The 21,406-nt window shown below is 41.0% G+C and overlaps 1 protein-coding gene and 1 non-coding gene across 2 annotated transcripts in view; one reads left to right on the top strand and one right to left on the bottom strand.

The window, feature by feature from the left end:
* The window catches only part of DISC1 (DISC1 scaffold protein), a 206,596-nt gene that overhangs the window by 104,757 nt on the left and 80,433 nt on the right, over window positions 1-21,406 (bottom strand). Inside the window, exons 7-8 of the mRNA XM_054395013.1 lie at window positions 19,770-19,872; window positions 3,409-3,597 (exon numbers count right to left, since the gene is read on the bottom strand). Coding sequence (XP_054250988.1) covers window positions 3,409-3,597; window positions 19,770-19,872 — 292 coding nt within the window. The remainder of the gene's footprint in view (window positions 1-3,408; window positions 3,598-19,769; window positions 19,873-21,406) is intronic.
* LOC128980799 (U6 spliceosomal RNA) lies at window positions 5,645-5,751 on the top strand. Its single transcript, XR_008489487.1, has one exon. It is a non-coding gene; the product is annotated as a U6 spliceosomal RNA (small nuclear RNA).

The following is a 21,406-nucleotide window of genomic DNA, read 5'->3' as shown; positions in this document are numbered from 1 at the left end:
AAGACAAGAGGTTAGGTCTCATTTCTAGCTCTAGGTTACAAACACCAATCAACCCAAGCTAGGATTTATAAATGCAATCCACAGTTTGGCAGACAGGCAAGTAATTAAGTGTCACTTGTCTGGAACACAGGTTTGGTTGTTTTGGGCTGCAAAGCACTCTGCTCTTTGCCATAACAGAACCTGACTTTATAAGGTAGCTGTGATCACGTTAAGGCACAAGACCTTCCGTGATTTTCCCCAGAAGGATTATATCTCAGACTATAGAAACACCCACAGTCTAGAAGAACATAAAGCTCAGACAGAGAATCACTTGATGTCAAATCTGTTTATTGCAAGCAATTAATTCAATCATAATTGATGCTAGAGCAATCGGGAAATTTGGTTTCACCACCATTTGAGGTAAAATTACATGACCTCTCTGTCCTTAGCTTTCCTGTCTCTAAAATGATAGAGATGATGATGCTCCCAGAAGAAATTACTACTATTCATCCTAAAATGCTAACAAACAGCATCATTTGCCGATGCTTCCATTATCCATGGGGAAAAACATCTTTTTTTGAGCATCTCCAAAAATATGAAAGGATTTTTGTCAAATCTTTACAAGGAGCACTAACAACTCTCTGCACAGTAAGCCAATCCTGATTTTTGCTCTACATCTGCAATATCTTTTATACTTGGGCAGCTGGCACAAAGTCCTATTTAAAATTCCAGCTCTAATTGTGTGGTTAAGTCTCTTCCCTTGGTGTCTGCTTCCTTATATCTGCACTGCTGCGAGAAATCAACAATAGGTGATTAATTTACACACAACAGAAAGACAAACGTACACATATTTTAGCATTTCAATTTCTTTTTTTTTTTTAATTTTTACAGACAAAGTCATATTATCTTCAGTAAAACCACACGAAACAAAACAAAAAAATCAAAGTAAGTTTTCAGGAAGTTCATAGGCATGAAAGAGAACATTTGAAGTGCTAGACGATGCAGAAATAGCTATGTGTAGGAATATCTGCACAGAAACTTTAAAGGTGCTATCTTAACAAAATAGGAAGAACTCCTGATGAAGGAAAAATTATTCACTGGAAACAACGCAAAAGTAAGAATGAGAGGAGTCAGCAGCTCCAGCTGATCTGATTACCTTCCCTGGAGAGAAATGAAGCATCTCCTTTTTACATTGAAAGACATAAAATCATTGACTTATTTAAACTAGCATAAACCTTCAAAGACAAGATGACTAAGGGACCTCTTTGTCTCAGGTATTTTCAGTAAGCTATGTTTAGGTTGTCAGTTGGTGTCAAACGGCACCAAGTTCATAAAGCATCGAGTCAAAGCCTAGCACAACTGCGCTGCAAAGAGGAATCGCAGGTGCATCCCTACTGCGCACCAGGGCACGGAGCAGACATCCTAGACCAAGATCATTTTTCCTACTTAAGCTAGCATACACTGTAAAAAAGCTAGAGGACACTAACATTGTCAGTTAGTAGTTAGATGGAGGAAGGAGATTTCTCTCCTTGAGGACAGAAGTCAAACTAACCAGGAACAGACTGCACCAAGCAATGAGATCAACCACTCACACTACTAATTTAACCCAAAACAATGAGCAAGCTGAGCCCATACTGCACTACTCGCTCAAGCTGAAGCATTTGAGAAGACATTTTCCTTCCATACTACACACTCCCAAAATCAGCGTCAGCAGGTCAAGACATTCCCGTGTTGCATCTCTTATGCCTATGCTGGCATTCCCACTGTGTGCTGGTGAGTCTCACAGTTGTGCCACTGTCCTGCTCAAATGAGGTTTCTGGTCAGCACTGCACTGGCATGTTGGATGGGGCAGAAACATGAGGAAAAGGCAAAACCACTCATCTCAGCAGAAACATGGATTTTACTGGCTTAAATGAATCACAAAGCCTGAGGTTGCACAGTGAGTCAGATCACCCAGCCTGACGCAAGTCACACCATTCACAGCACAGACAAATCCAATACAATTACCTCCAGTTCTTTTGAACAACAACAAAAGCAAATAGTAATAAAACCATATTCCTACTTTTTTTTAAATGCTTTATTCCCCAGACATGAATGTACCATACACAATAACAACTGGTTCATAAAAGTAGATGCCATCTTTCAGATACAATCTGTTTACTGCTTTCTAGAGAGTATCAGAAGGCTTTTATTCAATTAAACGTGTTGGTACCAAACTCATGCTAGTGTTCTCCAACCTAAGTAAGTTTCCACATGTGCTTGAAGGAGTTTTATTTTACGTAAGAATAAATTTCTCCTTATACCTACAGAGCAATCCACATAGTGAACACCTAGTGTCTTACAATTTATTGTTTTAAATTGTAGGACAGAAGAGGTCAGGTCAAGAAGACACCTCATTACAGCTATATAAACGCAATGAGGAAGAAAAGAACCTATGAATTGCAACCAATTCTGTTGCTTCAGCAAGTCTTGCACAGGTTTTATTTAAAACCCTGAAGAAAAACACAAATGAGAAGCCCATGCCCATGTGTACTACAGGAAATTTAATTGTCCTAGAAACAAAGCACTAACACATTGGAAGGTCAGAATCCCCTTCAACTCGTATGCAAATCCAAGCAATGAGGATGTATGGTCTGACACAGATTTGAATGACACAGCTTAGGTAACAATGTACTACTATGAATAATCTTATTTTAAAATTTTTAACCATCTAGTTTCTAAGAAAGTTCTCATTTAGTAGAGTGTATGTATATATATATTCCTTTATGCATATTCAAAATACTGTCTTAGTATTTCCACCACCTACATAACTATTTCTAAAATACTTTTTGCCTATGAAGAAACTTCATATACTTTTAAAACACAAGCATTTTCCTCCCTTCAAACACATAAGATCCTGAAAATGAAAAAAACATTTCAAACCCCAAGAGCTTTACTATAGCTCTCAGATTCATACTTAGCTGTTTGGAGGTAACTACAGTAGCTGTACATTTGTTGTCAATTAAATTGTTTCCAGCCTTTTCATTTAATCAAGCAGTAAGACCACTTTATCTGCTTAAGTTTGGGAGAGGGCACAGCAGAAAAAAGGATAAGCCAAGTCTAGGAATGACTGCTGTTTTATCAGTAGCTTGCCCAGTAATATGTGAATAAATGCATAGTATCATCATCCTTACAAAAACGGGCTTAGAAAAGAAACGTTTTGAAAACTGGGCTAGAAGAGATCTCTAAAAGCTGTATATTATTGGGATATCCCTTCTCCCATCAACCTCCCCCACCTGAAAGCATACCCACCATATTGCTTATCTAGGTTCTGTCCAAACATTCCCCCCCAAAAAAATCAGTATGTTTTGTGAAATGCAGGATGGCTCACCCAACCCAGTAGAATCTTCATGACTGAGCAAAAGTTGTAACAGCCTGTGAACTACTTACCAAAGGCAGCCTCTCCTTGTTCAAGTTCTTGTTTCAGTCTGGTGTAATCATCTTTAACTCTCTCTAATTTTTGGACATTCTTGGCACTCAGAACCGACAGTTCATTGAGAAGTCCTTCCAGCCCCTCCTTCTCAGATGTTAACAATCTTATTTCTTCTGTCAAATCCTTCGCAGTGCCAAAATTACTTCCTGCATGTTTTGTGGGGGCAGAGGCAAGAGGAAGAAAAGAGACAATGAAGCAGACACTTGCAGTATCAGTAGGTTACACAGTAAATAAGAAATGAAGCAACTATACCTCCAAACAGCAACTGAATGATGGATTGGGGGGGAAGAACAAAACAAAACAAGAACACAAACCAAAAACAAAAAGGCAAAAAAACCTGCTTTTCAAGCATTCATTTCCTTAACTTACTACAAAAAAAAAATCATAATTGTAGCACATTTAACCTTCTGTGCACAGAAATAGTCTTTTTAAATTATTATTGATACCATTTACATTTTTGGAGAAAACTTTTTCTTAAGGTCCACACTTCAGAAAATGTCATACATCAATCATTCAGAAAATGTCATTCATCAGTCATCATGGTGTGATCTGGCAGTCTATTTACCTACTTTGGAGGACACCTGAACTCACAATACTTTTGTAATAAATTCTATCAACCTGCTAGACCCTTAAGTATTTCTGCATTGAACAAACCAGCATTATGCTGTTGTTCATAACAAGCACCAGAAGGTTGTTTACAATCGACATACTCCATTTCTTAAATGGCATGCACCCTGTACAAAGACCGCCAGGATATGTTCTTCTGAGGGAATATATTTAAAAGTCAAATCTCTCTATTTCTGGCTCTCCCTGAAGGATGAAACTTGAGACAGACTCAATACCTCAGTATCATCAGCTCACACTGGTCTGGAAGTTTTAAAAATGTTCAGCTCTGTCTTACAAATAATTATATAATGAAATAATTAGAAATATGCTTTACAAATACTAGAATCTGATATCCTACAAGTGCATTTATTGGGAAACAACATGAATTTTATTCTCTTCATCTGTCACATTTCCAAACAGGGAAAACATAGCAGCAAGATAAGCAAGACAAAAATCAGTGGGAACACAGAAGATATTCAGATACTTACTTCTAAGGCAACAAGATTTACAATTAAACAGTGCACCTTTATGCACCACAAGCAGCAAAGCACAAGAGCCTTAATAAAACATGAAGGCAAGAGATCCTTCATTAGCATCTGGAGCCTTCTCTTACATTTCAGAAGACAGCAAGAAAAAAGGCGTGATATTACATACGAAACATATGTATATAGAATGGATCTTAATTCCCAGAGGGGAAGTTTATATCAAAATTGAGGCTATGTGAAAATGGCATCAGATACACACCCAAAAGCCAAAATAAAACTGCCTTATGCAGCTCCCCATGACAGCAAAAATGTCTGAAAGTCAAAAAAAAAAAAAAAAAAAACAAATTGGGGAGGATGTGTAAGTGATTCCCGGTCAGAAAGTTATGTAACTGCCCTTAACCCAGAGGTTGATGGATCAAAACCATCCTCTGCTACCAAGGGGTGGAGATTAACAGTCAGCTATCGTGGTCTGAACAAAGTGAAGCCACCACTGAGTGCTGCTGTACCAAAGATGCAGGAGCTCCAGCATGAGCTGGAGTCGAAGGCAGCCAAGTGGTACGCTATGATTGACATCGCCAATGCATTCTTGATTCCGTTGGCAGTGGAGTGCAGGCCAGAGTTTGCTTTCACATGGAGGGGTGTGCAATACACCTGGAACTGACTGCCCCAGGGGTGGAAGCATAGTTCCACCATTCGACAAAGAGCCATCCAGACTGCACTGGAAAAGGACGATGCCCCTTGAACATCTACAGTACATTGATGACATCATTGTGTGGGGCAACATGGCAGAAGAGGTGTGTGAGAAGGGAGAAAAAAAATCATTCAGATTCTTCTGAAGGGCAGGTTTGCCATAAGGAAAAGCAAGGTCAAAGGTCCTGCAAAGGTGATTCAGTTCCTGGGAATAAAATGGCAGAATGGATGCCATCATGTACCTACAGACGCAGTCAACAAGATAGTAACCATGTCACCATCTGACAAGGAGGAGACACAGGCTTTCCTAGGCCTTGTGCAGTTCTGGAGAATGCATTTTCCAGGTTATAGTCAGCTTGTGAGTCCTCTCTATTGAGTGACTGGAAGGAAGAATAATTTTGAGTGGGGCAGAGTGCTTGCTTTGGCAGCACATATACTAAAATTGGAATGATACGGATAAGATTAGCATGGCCCCTGTGCAAGGATGACACACAAATTCATGAAGTGTTCTTTAAATTTTACTGCAAAACACAGCACTAGAAAGATGCTCTGAGGAGAATTAACTCTAGCTCAGGCAAACCAAATACATAACAGAAATAGTGTATTTACCTTATCTACAGCTACCTAGTCTCTGCATATCAAGCAGCTTTTCTCTATACATACTTACATGCCAGAGGCTCATGTTCATTATAACAGCTCAATATCAGATTTTACTGTATTGGGCAGATTGTTGCCCATTTAGTAATCTCAAACTAACTTACCATTATTTTGATGCCCTTTGCCAGCAACTAAAATATGGTTTGAAATCTGTTCCATTTTGTAAAATCCAACAATGTATTATTTAAGTTTTGTTAAATATTTTCCCTTCAAAATACAAGGCAATGTTAATAGCCCACAACTTTTTTTACTCCCACTTTTTGTCTCATTTATGCCAGAAATGACACACACTCATAGCTTCCATTATTCATTCTTAAAGCAGAGAGATATGTCCCATCCCTACTATGTTTATTGCAGTACAAGCAAAGGAGCCATTTTTGATTAATGGTAAAGCATCCACACTGGACACTAGCTTCAATGCAGTTAAGAATAGACTGGTCATTATTTATGGTTATCTGTAAGAAAATTCTTCGTAGACTAACACTATCTTTAATAATAAATAGGGAAGTGAAAGTGAAAATTTACATTTTAGCTTAGAGCATTCACCACTATGGTATTCATCAATGGCACTGGAATTCAAGGCTGAAAATCCTCCACCCTGTGATTAATGAGAATACAAACTGATTCCAACATCAGAAAAGAAGCTGGTAGATGTACCAGGAGACCTGCATGGATGAATAAGGAGCTTCTAAAGGAAATTGCATGGAAGAAAGATACTTACAGTTCATGGAAGAAGGGATTTGTCACTTGGGAGAACTATGAAGTAGTTGCCAGGGCAGGTAGGAAGGTAACAAGGAAGGCCAAAGCCCTCTTGGAACTAAAACTGGCACAGGAAGTCAAAGAGAACAAGAAGGGCTTCTTCAAATGTATCAGTAGGAAAAGGAAGAACAGGGAAGGTGTTGGCCCATTGCTGAACGAGGAGGCAGCCCTGAAAACTGAGGATGCAGAGAAGGCAGAGTTGCTGAATGCCTTCTTTGCTTCTGTCTTTACTTCTAAGAACGAATTCCCCAATGAATTCCAGACCCTGGATGAAGGAGAAGACGACTGGAGGAGGGAAGACTCTCCATTAGTCAATGAATTCTGGGTTAAAGATCAGTTACACAAATTGAATATTCACAAGTCCATGAGGCCTGATGAGATGCACTCAAGAGTGGTGAGAGAGATACCTGATGTTACTCTACCACTCTCCATCATTTTTGCAAAATCCTGGCAGAGAGGAGAGGTACCTGAGGATTGGAGGAAAGCCAATGTCACTCCAGTCTTCAAAAAGGGCAAGAAAGAGGTTCCAGGGAACTACTGACCAGTCAGCCTTACCTCCATCCCTGGAGGTGGCTGCGTCTGGGAAGGAATAATAAACTGCACCAGTATAGGCTAGGAGGTGATCTGCTAGAGAGCAGAGAAGTGGAGAAGGACCTGGGAGTCCTAGTGGACAAGTTCTGCATGGGACAGCAATGTGCCCTTGTGGCCAAGAGGGCCAATGGTATCCTGGGGTGCATTAAGAAGAGCGTCTCCAGCAGATCAAGGGAGGTTCTCCTCCCCCTCTATTTTGCCCTAGTGAGACCACACCTGGAGTGTTGTGTCCAGTTTTGGGCTCCCTAGTTCAAGAGGGACAGGGATCTGCTTGAGAGAGTCCCATGGAACGCTATGAGGATGATTAAGGGACAGGAGCATGTGCCCTGTGAGGAGAGGCTGAGAGCCCTGGGGCTTTTTAGTCTGGAGAAGACTGAGAGGGGATTTAATAAATGATTGTAAATATCTGAGGGCTGAGTGTCAAGAGGAAAGGGACAGGCTCTACCCAGTTGCACCCTGTGATAGGACAAAGGGCAACAGATATGAACTACAGCACAGGAACTTCTTCACTGTGAGGGTCACAGAGCACTGGAATGGGCTCCCCAGGAGTTTGTGGAGTCTCCTTCTCTGGAGACTTTCAGGACCCACCTGGATGCATTCCTGTGCAACCTGCACCAGATTCTATGGTCCTGCTCTGGCAGGGAGGTTGAACTCGATCTCTGGAGGTCACTTCCAACCTCTAACATCCTGTGACACTGTGATCCTGTTTACACACCAGAAGAGCATGCACTGATTTCCAGAGATTTGTCACCTTGGCTCACTAGATAGTCACTGGAAAGAGGGTTATCACTGTCCCCTTTCACAGACTGCACAGAGGTGTTCTCAAGTCACCTCTGGACCATAGCACAGCCTTTCCATGGTGTGCGAGTGCCTTCCCCTCAGTTTTCCCTGTGGCCTTCCCCTAACATTTTTCCTTTGAGGACAAAACCCCAAAAAGGACCTGCCAAACACATTGCTCAACCTTCTCTCTTACTCCAAGGATAGCAGCTTAAGTAACAGGAGAGAAAAAAAGTTGTTTCATTATTGACTGCCTTCTGCAACAGAAACAATGATTTTCTCCTGTCTGGTCACAAATCGTGTTGGAGTTTCAGCTACAACAAATTATCCTTGAAGTTCACTGAAAGCTAGTAACGTTGGCCAGTCTCACTTGGAAATGAGATAAAAAGATAAAGAGCATACTTGCTATGGTCACTGAGAGTTGGTTAGGGGGGCTCTCTAGCAATTAAAAAAAAAATTCAATAGGCTTCCCAAAAAATGAATTACTCGCAGCAACGCATGGAAGCAAATTGTACTTCACAGAGCATAAAGTGACTGTTGTAGGAAGACATGACAATACACAATATTCTGTGCTGGAGTCAGACATTGCAATACAGGCATAAAGAAGAATTATCTCAAAATACTTCTGAGTGATTAATCCAGATCACCGCTGGAAGCAAGAATCTGAAAATGAGGGACCAGCTATGTCTTCTGACAAGACACAGACCTCCCTCAGATTCCAGTTCATCAAAAAACTAAGCCTTCATGAGAAGGCAGAGAAGTTTTGGTATTTTTGCCTAGAAGACTAGCCAAGTTCTCCAACTGTTATCAAACTACAGTTCTCAGAAAGAGGAAAGATTTTTTTTTAAATAAATAAAACAAACAAAAGAAAACACACACACCCCCCCCAAAAAAAAACCCAAACCACAAAACAGGAGCACAATTGCCTCCCAACAAAGGACAAATTAAGAGCTACAGGTAGCATGTCTGGGGAAGATCTCAACACCGTGTCAAGAACTCAATGTCATACATGTTCCTGCATGAAATGAATATAGCACAGGCATGAAAATCAAGGCTTACACATTACCAAAACACACAGATATATATCACCAAAAACGTCCCTCATCCTGCATTGGCATCTTCCAGCCACCTGTGACAGACTGCTACGTCCCCTTCCTGACATACTCATTTCCAACAGTAGTGCTTTGCACCAAAGCCAGAAGAATTGGTCTTTTGTTGTTGTTGCATTTGCTTTCTAAGCAATGCAGAACTTGTCCTAAATGAGCAACAAAGAGCAGGCAAAAAGACAACAGTTCTAGCAGTAAGTTTTTTAAAAATATGGCACCTAGTATTTACGTCATGAGATTTATAAACTGCACTTCTAAACTGACGTAGAGAAAAAACCCTTTTGTTGTACTGAAAATCATCCCACATCAGTATTTCCAGGCAGCTCCCACTTGCAGGTATCTAATGAAATAGTGCTAATTATAGGATGATGACATATCATCTCACAGAATGGCAGGTTGGAAGGGACCCAAGGATCATCTGGTCCAACCTTTCTGGGTAATAGTACAGTTTAAATGAGATGGCCCAGCATCCTATCAAGATGACTCTTAAAATTGTCCAGTGCAGGAAAATCCACTACTTCCCTTGAGAGATTATTCCAATGTCTAACTGCTCTCATGGTGAAAAATTTTCTTCTGGAAAGGGCTGGTAAAGACAGTTTTAAGATCAGAAATAATATTTTTTTCTTTAACTACATAGTAGTTACCACCTCCTTCTAACTTCCGTGTTTGGATCTAATTAGTATTTGCAGACATAAGGAAATTAATTACATGCATCTCAGATAACTACATAATGAATTCAGTATTTCATTCACATCTGCTTCATTTCCTGCTAGCCACTTTCTGGCTCTCTAGTCCCACGCTATTGTGCATTCTCAAGAGAAAGAAAAAACAAAAAAAAAGATCAGTCACCGAATTTATGAAGACATTGTAAAATATACCAAGCAATCTATTTTATTTAAATATAGGAAACAGATGAAATTATGACTAAAAAATCATTTTTACATTCTCTCTCCTATTCCCAAATTACTTCCTCACTAAGGAAAAATGAGAAGCACACCATTTCTCACATATGATTTGGTCTCCTGCAAAACAGCTCAAAGTAGGAAAATACATTTTAATACTTCTGCAGTTACATTCGGACTTGTTTACATATGGTCCTATTTGAATTTTCTTACTCACAGGATTATTTCATCTGTAATTTATTCCCCCAAAAAATTTCACACTAAATAGACACACAATGCTAACAGAACAGACAACACCAAAATGAGTGGGGAGGTTGACACTCCAGAAGGGAGAGCCACCCTCCAGGAAGACCTGGACAGACTGAATGAGTGGGCTAGCAAGAACTTTATGAAGTTCAGTGGGGACAAATGCAGGGTCTTGCACCTGGAAATACATAACCCAGAACAGGAGCTCAGACTGGGATTCACTTGACTGGAGAAACCCCTGTGGAAAGGGACCTGAGGGTGTTAGTGAATAACGAACTCAGCATGAGTGAACAGTGTGCTGCAACAGCAAAGAAAGCCAAGAGGACAGTGAATTGCATCGACAAGAGCATTAACAGCAGAGATGAAGAAATCACTAACCCACTCTACTCAGTGCTTGTCAGACCCCAGCTGAAGGACTGCATTCAGTTTTGGTCCCCACTATACAAAAAACATGAGGACAGGGCTGGAATGCATCCAGAGAAGGGCCACAAGAACGACCAGAGGACTGGAAGACCTGCCATATGAGGAAAGGCTGAGAGAACTGGATTTGTTCAGCCTTGAGAAGGCTTAGGGACACCTTGTTACAATGTACCAATAAGTACGGTAAAGGGTGGCTACCAGGAGAATGGAGACTCCCCCTTTAGAAGGAGTCACATGGAAAAGACAAGGGGCAATGGGTACAAGTTACTCCTAGGGAGATTCTGATTGGACTTCAGAAAGATATTTTTCACCATGAGAACAGTTAGACAATGGAATAATCTCCCAAGGGAAGTAGTGGATTTTCCTACACTGGACAGGTTTAAGACTCTGCTTGACAGGGTGCTGGGAGATCTCATTTAAACTACACTATCACCTAGAAAGGTTGAATCAAATGATCCATGGGGTCCCTCCCAACCTGGCATTCTGTGATTCTGTGAGAGTATCAGGTACTGCCATATTCTTTCTATAACTTTTGATGAACATGGTAAGAGCTACTCTACAAAGCAACTGTTATAATAATCACAGACAGGTTTCTAAACACGGACGTTAAAATGCTTTGTTTTAATAAAAATCCCTACTAGATGCTAAACCATAAGTATTTATAAACATGTATCTCAACAGCAACATCTCATGCAATTAGGCATGCTTGTTAGCCATAATTAACTAAAGCTACTGGCTTTAGCACAGTGAACGCTATAATCGGATGTTATTAATTACATTTGGAGAAAAATACTGGACTAACTTCTCAGGAGTATTAACTGTAAGTTATTTATCACAATAGGCAAATGCCAGTCAGAAGTAAGGGAGTTTTTGCTTTGACACCGTTCCAAAATCATTTAGCTCTGTCTTCTTCTTCAAGGAAAATGCTATGTTAAACAAAAATGGTGCAACACGTATTTAGAGAAAAACAGTTGTTCTCAGTATCCACTAGTATGGTTGTTTGTTTGAAGAAATTGTTTGAATGAATTAGATAATTGTTATGTTAAAAAAAAACAGAAAGCACCAGGCACTCATCCCTACCTTATGCTTTCAGACTAAATGAAAATATCTACAGCCACTAAAATTTATTATTACTGCATATTTACATAAACACTACAATTACCTCTGCATTTCATGCTATTCCAAGTCTGCCCTTAAATAACTGCATATTACCTAACTGAAGATTCTCTCACCTTTTAGCCATTTAGTAAGACCATGCTGTTCATTAATGTTTTGATAGCTGCCTGACAATTCAGGGTATGCGTACATACAGGATCTTGCTTAAATTTTAACCAGTAGTTAACAGGTTAAGACTTACTTCTTAACTATGCATTATTTAAGAGGTGTCTACTGATCACCATTTCCACATAAGGGGGGAAAAAAAAGGGGGGGGGGGGGGGGAAGCAAGCTATTTTTATCTCTTCCTACCTCTTTCCTCTTCTGCATTTACCAAAACTTTCTTTCTTACTCACTTCTCTGCTAGCCACAATTCATTCAGGATCTCAGCATCCTGGCTTTTCCAATTTTTTTACTTCATGCTCAAAGACTAAATTTTTTTTTATTATTTCAGGTGTTTAGACAGACAACGTTTTTTTTATTCCTAAATTTCCACTGTATCCTCTGCATACTACTCTACATTTACCATAAACGAGTGCCATCACACCAACTGATGCAAAAAAATTAACAGTATCCACTATCACCAAATTCACAAATTACCTTTTGCCCTTGGTTTTCAACCACCTCTTTCAAGAGTTTTGCCTTAGTAGTAACTTAGGATTGTACCACTGACAGTCATTAAAATTCTCTGAAGCAAGAATTTTTCAGAGTAAGAATAAAAAAAAAAAAAAGAAACAATGCTTATCAGTACAAAGAAAGAGCACCAATATTTCTTCAAAAGCATAGGAAGGCAGTCATAGTTACCGTAGTGTGAAAACAGTTTATAGACTTGTCTTTTGAATTCACTCCTGAAACAAGCAACTTTTAAGGACTATCAAGTATAAAATATTGTTATGAACATCTTGGAAATCATCCTCAAGTTGCCATTTATTCTCTCAAAGTGTTAGGCTGAGGTATATCTTTTCCAGCCAAACCCAATTTGCCACCTATTTTGTTCTCAATAAAGTCATAAAATGGCTGGGGAAAACTCTGACCCTTTTCTGAAAGGAAGGAAATGGCCTACATTCAAATAGACCACAGGCAGAGAATGGTGATTGTTCAGCCTATCACAGGTGGACACAAAGAAACAGAGAGGCTTTCCATTTCCAAGGGTGTTATGAGTACGAAATTGAGCATGCTCTTAAATTCCACTAAGATTTTACTCAAGCCTGATGTTATTCACTTTTACTAAACAAATCATGTGACACTGCATAAAGTTCCATTTTAAAATAATTTCCATATGCCAGTACTAGATTCTTGTACATAACTGAGAAGGTAAATCACCAACACACAGCTACAATGTGTTGTCCTGATGTATTAGAAATTCTCTAGCCTTTCTTGGTATAACACTGGAAAATTTCTTGTGCCCAAGTATACCTTTTCCTCCTATTCACCTCTCTCTCTCCAAGGCAGGTGTCTAGCAAAGAGACATCTACTTAACACATCTGCAAACTGATGTGTTGCTGAATAAGAAAACCCACCTCTTCAACCTTAAGAGACAGAACTGTGCTTTGCTTTTTTCTTTAGTGAACAGGGCAGTAATCCCAAGTAAATGGCACGTTAAGCTGTTATGTATCAGACTGTGTAATCACTTTAATGTTTTACTTTTGTAAATAACATGCACGAGTGCTCCAAGGACCAAATTGCTCTTTTGCTGCCAACATTAGTTGTTTAATGTTCTGAACAGCAGAAGTTGCCAATTATTGTATTCCATTTAAAGCTGTCATTTAAAGCCACACTTTTCATTATTATACCTGTGTTGTAAAATTATACTCTTAAATAGAAAGGTCCAGAAATCTCATAGAATAATAGAATTGTTTTGGTGGAAAAAGAGTCAAACTATCGACCTAACATCACCATGACCATTAAGCCACATCTCATCTCTATGCATTTCTTAAATACCTCTAGGGACAGTGACTCCAACCCTCTGGGCAGCCCATCCCAATTTCTGACCACTCTTTCAGTAAAGAAATTTTTGCTAACATCCAATCCAAACCTCCCCCAGCACAACTTGAGGCCATATTCTCTCATTCTATCACTTGATACTAGGGAGAAGAGACCAACACCTACCTCACTACAATCTCCTTTCAGGTAACTGTAGAAAGTAATGAGGTCTTCCCTCAGCCTCCTCTTCCTCAGTCTAAACAATTCCAGTTCCCTCAGCTACTCCTCATTAAGACCTGCTCTCCAGACCTTTCACCAGCTTTGCTTTCCTTCTCTGGACACACTTCAGCATCTTTCTTGTAGTGAGCACACCAAAACTGAACACAGTACTCAAGGTGTGGCCTCACCAGCGCTGAGTACAGGGGTATGATGTGTCAGGTTACACCCATCCTTGATGGGAGCTGAAAAGAAGCCAGCCCTGAGGTGAACAAAAGAAACTTGATCCAGGTGGACAGACAGAGAGACTTGGTTTTCACCCTCCCAAGAGGAGGGGTCCTCCTGTGTCAATGGTGGGCTATTCCACTCCCCGTTCCTGTCCATCAAGTCTATTTAAGAAGAGACACATCTGAATTGTTCCTTTTTTCTCTGCTTCACCTACTCAAGAGAGGTCATCTGCTGCTGCTGCTTCCTGCATCAACCACATGGTCAGGCGTTTCCTCACCATGATGATCCACGCTTTCTAAAGAACTGAATCCATTTACATCAAGGGAATCCAATGCCACTTGGGCCTGGCTTTGTATATTTTTCCATTTATGCTTACTCTATATCTTTGTAACCTCCCCTATTATTGCTATATATATGTATTTTGTTAAAAAAATTACTTTCTTTACTTCCAGACCACTTTCTTTTGTGATTTTTACCTCTCTTTCCTCCTGCCTAATTTGTTTTACCTTACAGGGAAAAAGGGAGAAGGGGAGGACATCTAAATCTGTTTCCATTTGGGCTTTTTCTTTGCTTTTGGACTCCTGGTAAAGCTCAAACCAGAACACACACGATCACTTCCCTGCTCCTGCTGGCCACACTATTTCTGATAAAAGCCAGGATACTGTCGGTCTTCTTGGCCATCTGAGCACACTACTGGCTCATGTTTAGCCAACTGTGAACCAGCATTCCCAGGTCCTTTTCTGCTGGGCAGCTTTCCAGCCACTCTGCCCTAAGCATGTATTGGTGCTTGGGGTTGTTTTGACCCAAGTGCAAGGACCCAGCCTTGTTAAGCCTCATAGAAGTGACCTTGGCCCATTGATTCTGTCTGTCCAGGTCCCTCTGCAGAGTCTTCCTACCCTCAAGCAGATCAACAGTCCCATTCACTTTGGTGTCATCTGCCCTTGTCCAAATCACTGATAAAGATATTAAAGAGGACTGGCCCTAAAACTGAGCCCTGTGGAAACACCACTTGTGACCAGCTGCCCAACTGAATTTACCTTCATTCACCACCACTCTTTGGGCCTGGACATCCAGCTAGTATTTCACCCAGCAAAGCATCCACCCATCCAAGCTATGACAATCCAATTTCTCCAGGAGGATGCTGTGGAAGACCTTGTCAAAGGTTTTACTAAATCCAGGTAAACAACATCCACAGCCTTTGCCTCATCAGCTACATGGGTCACCTGGTCATAGGAGATCAGATTCATCAGACTGTGCTGACTGGGTCTGGCCACTTGGTTGCCCTGCACAGGCTACATATTGGCACACAAGATGACCTGCTCTATGACCTTCCCTGGCATCAAGGTCAAACTGACAGGTCTGTAGTCCTCTGGGTGCTCCTTGCAGCCGTTCTTGTAGATAGGCATCATGTCTACCAAACTCCAGTCAGCTGGGACCTCTCCACTTAGCCTGCTAAATGATGGAAAGTGGTTTGGCAAACTCTTCTGTCAGCTCTTTAGTACTCTTGGGTATATCCCATCTGGCAACATAGACTTAAGTACGTCTAAGTAGTGCAGCAAGTCACCAGCCATCTCTTCTTCGATTTTGGGGGCTTCATTCTATTTCCCATCCCTATCTTCCAGCTCAGAAGGCTTGGTGTCCAACAAACAACTTGTCTTACTGCTAAAGACTGAGGCAAAGAAGGTATTGAGTACCTCAGCCTTTTCTTCATCCTTGACCTCTATGTTCTCCCCCACTACATTCAACAAAGGACAGAAATTCTCTTCAGTCCTCCTTTTGTTGCTAATATATTTGTAGATGGATTTATTGTTCTCTTTAACAGCTAAAACTAAATAAATTTCCAGTTGGGCTTTGGCCCTTCTAATTTTTTTCCTTGCATAGCCTCACAACAACTTCGTAGTCCTCCTGGGTGGCCTGCCTCTTCTTCCAACAACCTGTGATGGTTTCAAGGCTATGCCTTTAATTTCTTTTCACAGAGTTCAAGCAGAAAAGTAAAAGAATGTAAATAAATCTCTATTGGGTGTAAGAGAAAAAAAATAATGATTATTCTAAACACTTCCATTGGAGAGAGAGAAATGTTTAAGAGTCAGTACTCAAAACAAAGTACAGTCTGTCAGTCCTTCTGTCTGGTGTTTCTCTGCTGGGCAGTCTGCATTTCTCTTCTGGCTTTTGCTTTCAAAGATAACATACTGGCATACTGACCTTGAAAAGATAAGTTTAACAACCTCTCTGCTTCTTGTTTTTCTTCCTTCTGTCAGGGGGGTCTGGAGAAGGCAGGGAAGGGGGAGGCAGGGGGGGCAGCTTTCCTGACTTTGGCCAGGAGGGTTTTGTGCTGTTTCTGTTAATTGTACATATTTGTAAATACTGTATATTTGTATATATTCATTGCATTTCATTGTAGACTGTAGTTCTTGCCTGTAACATACAGCTTCATTTGCTTCTGAACTGAGGTCGTCTGGTGTTGTTAATGTGGGAGGGGAATTTCAGCCCACCACACTACAACACAACCATAAACTCTCCTGCAATCTAACCTCTCTGTTCAGCCAGGCCAGCCTTCTCCTCCATCTCTTCTTTTGGCACATGGGGATATCCTGTGCCTTCAAGACTTCCTTCTTGAACAGTGTCCAACCTTCCTGGACTCCTTGACCCTCTAGAAAATACTGCCCAAAGAACTATGCCCACCAGTCTCCAAAACAGGCCCAAATATGCCTGATGGAAGTCAAAGGTGGCAGCTCTGCTGAACCCCCCTCTTTACTTCAAACAGAGAACTCTACCATTTCATGATTACTGTGCCAAGACAGCCTCCAACTGTTACATCACCTGCACATCCTTCTCTGCTTACAGATAGGTCCAGCTGGGCACCTTGCCTAGCTAGCTCCATCACCAGCTGTGTCAGGAAGTTCTCCTCCACACACTCCAGGAACCTCCAGGACTGTTCCCTCTCTGCTGCATTGTATTTCCAGCAGAGCTCATGGAAGTGAAGTTCCTCATGAGAACAAGAGCTTGTGGATCATAAGGCTTCTCCCAGATGCCTAAAGAGTATTTTATGCCTCTTCATCCTGGCTGGGTGGTCTATAACAGACTCCCACTGGGATATCTAGCTTGTTGGCCTTCCCCCTGATTCTTACCAATAAGCACTCAACCTTATCAGCACAGCACCGTTATTAAGCTCAAGACAATCAGAACACTCTCTGACATACAAGGCCATCCCACTGTCTCTCCTTCCTTGACTATCCCTCCTGAAGAGTTTGTAGCCAGACTCTTTCAGTTGTCCTCATAGGAGAGGTGCTCCAGCCCTCTGATCATCCTCATGGCCCTTCTCGGGACACGTTCCAGCATGTTCAGATCCTTCCTGTAATAGGGGCTCTAGAACTGGATGCAGTACTCCAGGTGGGGTCTCACCAGGGTGGAGTAGAGGGGGAGAATAACCTCCCTTGACCTGCTGGCTATGCTTCTCTTGATGCAGCCCAGGATGTGATTTGCTTTCTGGGCTGAGATCTACTGGCTCTTCTTGTTTATTCTATCATCACTCCCCACAACTGGGGCAGGGGTAGAGGAAAACACTGCTTGTGCTCCTGACCCCTGTCATGGTAGGGCCATGACATGGCCCAGTACAAACCCAGACAGGCCTTAAGATGTCTAGACAGGGTCCCTTTCTCTCCCTTCCTTCCTGGAGAAAAACAGGGCAACGTGGGAAAAAGAACAAAGGGGATAGGACTCCTGCCTGTCTGGTCAACAAGCTATTTATCTTGGGTGAGAGCATGTAAGCTCTGGGTGAGACCACGTAAGCTAACCACTGTTCCCCCAGAAACAAGGTCATTGCTTCTGCCTTTTATGGTTACAGCCTGGCAGAATGCTTTCCATTGGGCAGATACATGTTAGCTTCAGTGCCCCAATGGACCAACTGATCTCTGGCAATTTGTATATATACAAGTGACTTGGTAGTCACCTTTGCCTTGCTCAAAACTTGCTCAAGCCTTGCTTCAAGCCCTGCCCTGCTTAAGCCTTGCTTCAAGCCTACTTGGACCCATCTCGTAGAAGCTGCCTCAAGTTGCCCTGCTCTGCCTTGAGTGCCTGGTCCAGAGCCTGGGATAAAGCCACAAGCCATACACAGCAAGCCGGAGAAGCCACAAGCCTAGAAGCCAGATCCACCCAGCCTGCTTCCCCTTGCCACCAGAATCGTGCCATGCCTCAGTTTACCCAGGAACCAAGCAATGCCTGTCGCGAAGAGCGTCGTTAACTGCCTGCCATCTGCTGAAGCCAGACCAGCCTGGGACCATGCAGTAAACCTTTCTTGCCGGCAATCTGCCATGCTAGCACCCTATGAGAGTGCCCCAAAGCTAACACAGCAGCAGCATCCCCCGTGTGGATAAAACTAGCTGTGAGTAATTAATTCATTGCCCTTTGGGTTTAATGGTTCTTATCGAGCCTCCCCCCGCTGTAATCGAGCGCTACCTGCTCTCGGGGACCTTCTCTTTCCAAGTTATTGCCTCCTAGTTTGCATTGAATTGTTTATATCTGTCCTAAGACTGCATATTCCCATTGTAAATATATATTCCAACCGTACAACGATCCTATTCAACGAGTTTTGGCAATTTTCATTAATAAAGGGTTAGTCTTTTTATTAATACCTGTTTGCCATATTGTTTATTATTGCTGTGAGGGTAATTAATTAACAATTCCCCCCTCGACCACAACAACCCCTTAACCAGTTGTCCCAAGGTCCTGAATTCTCTTTTCATTGCCCATGGACTGTCATTACTTCATCACTGCCTACCTGAAAGTCCAATAGTGGATAGTCATCTGAGGGCTGTACTAGGGAAGGAACCTTCCCTGAGGCCCTGGGAGACAGCAGACTTCCCAAAGACACAGTTCCAGTCTGCATATCTGGCCTTCCATTCCCTTCAGAAATAACTTGTAAGGTTCAGAAATAGCTATGGATAATTATTTATTAATTTCACCTATGGAAAAGTACCTTGCACATTTACTGCCTATCACTCAGCATCTGTTTCACCAGTAGTTCCCAACCATGGCCTAAAGTACCTTACACAAGGCATGATACAACCTGGATCTGCTGGACTTGCCTCGACTTCAAGGGATACAGACAAATGCATATCAATGACTTTTTCTAAGTCTCAACTACAAAGAGGTCAACAATTTCTCTGGAGACTTCCAAGAGCCATCTGGATGTGTTCCCGTGCGACCTGTGCTAGATTATGTGGTCCTGCTCTAGCAGGGGGGCTGGACCCAAAGATCTCCAGAGGTCCCTTCCAACCCCTAACATACTGTGATACTGTGAACTGCTCTAACACCACTCTTCAATGTCAGTTCTTCTATAATTAACATAGACTAAATTATACAGAATCCCAGTCACTTGTCTGTCTTTCCTTAGAAATGGGACCATAAATAAGTTTTGATGTCTAGAAGCAATCTTCTGAAGTTGTTTTAAAAATACTTTAATTACAAGCATAGTCTTTTTAGTCCTTTCATTACTTTAAAAGCAAGAAGAGGAAGAACTTGGAAAGGGCACATTTATAAGGGTGAAAAGAAAACTTACCTGAAACAGCCAGCATTCTGGCTTCAAGCAGAGATGGTAGTTGGCACTCAATATCACTCACTTTCCTCCTCAAAGTACTGCAAAGTTTCTGACTGGTACAAACCTAGATTGAGGCAGACAGTCATGATACATAATTCATCCAAGTAAAAAGTATAAGGCAATATAAACAGGGCTTCAAATGTTCTTGGTTTACAGGCATAACATCCTACAGGAAGGTGGAGAAGCTTAATAAAAAGTGGTATCTTTACAGAAATATCCAATACGAATCAAAACTTTCAGGCTGTGCCACACATTATGCTATAAGAATAGGGAATGATACCCGCATTAGCCAGCTGCATGACAGAGGACACATTTCACATCTAGATACCAAGACTCTCTTACAAATTCTGTACAATTTTAGCATTAACAGTGATACTTGGAGCACAAACAAGTTAATATTGAGATGTCACAACAAATGTACAGCAGTTTGTATACAAAATATACCATGCTGCACATTTTAACTGGAAAAAAAAAAAAGGCAAAGGTGCCATCATTAATTCTCTGCACAAGCAATAAATAAGGCTATACCAGTTCAATACTATACTTTGTTTCACAATTAGGAGACACAGCTGACTGAGGTTCAGGTTTCTGACTTTTTCCCTCTCTCTTTTTAGCCTTTTCAATTGCAAGTTCCTTCAGTAATGAATCAGGAATGGCATTAAAAGTATGGAGAGAGATAGGAGATGCAAGAAAGGAAGTTCAGCTCTTTCTGTATTTCACATTTAAGTGCACTTTACCACCTTGGAATGACCTTTTATACAGTATATACAAGTTATATAATTCCCACACATTCCAAAACGTTGGTTCTTACTCCACATTGTGAAGGAAAGCAAAATGAACAGAGAAATCACTCATGAAGGTAAGGCAAGTTTCTTGTTCTGAAGGCAAACATCAAACACTTGTTTAAAATTGTAGCTGACACTTGGGAAGACATTGCATTCATTGGAACTAAGGGCAAAGCAATAGTCAAGAGAGGCACAGGCCAGCTGTGAAGAGATCAGATGTAAAATGAAATCTCCAGAGGAAAATGTCCCTGCCCTCCTTGACTTTTCTCTGTCCCTCAAAAATAAGTGTATATATTATGCTATCACAGAAGGCACAGCTATCACTTCATTTTTTAAGAGCAAAAGCCTTACAGGTACAATGACTTATCTATTTGCACAATTAAAGTATACTAATTCAGATATGACACCAACTGTAAATTCTTTTAAATGGATAATACTCTCATGCTTTAGGCTGAGAGTATCTGTTAACCATAAATGGGTCATATTTTTTCATGAGTTAACAGAACTATCCTCCAAAGCAGTACCTGTTGCTATCTAAAGACTTCAGAGTTTTCCTATTAATTTAAAAACACACATCTCATCACTTCTATGCCTATTATAATTTTTCAATTCCCAGATAATTCACTGCATTTAGTATACCATTCTAAAGGACTTGCCTACTAATTCCCTTAGAATACTTTTAAAAATCCAAACCTGTCAGAGGTGAATAAATCTGCTCAAAACACCCAAAGGCCATTTTTTTCTCACATCGCCCAAATAAATCCGAGTGTTTCTAATGATTTCTTCCTAAGCAGTGCTTTCTCTTTAGCAGTA

The sequence above is a fragment of the Indicator indicator genome, chromosome 2 (genome assembly GCF_027791375.1).
Source record: "Indicator indicator isolate 239-I01 chromosome 2, UM_Iind_1.1, whole genome shotgun sequence".
In the NCBI taxonomy this organism is placed as follows: Eukaryota; Metazoa; Chordata; class Aves; order Piciformes; family Indicatoridae; genus Indicator; species Indicator indicator.
Note: the sequence above shows the minus strand (reverse complement) of the source record. Positions and strands in the feature narration are given on the sequence as shown.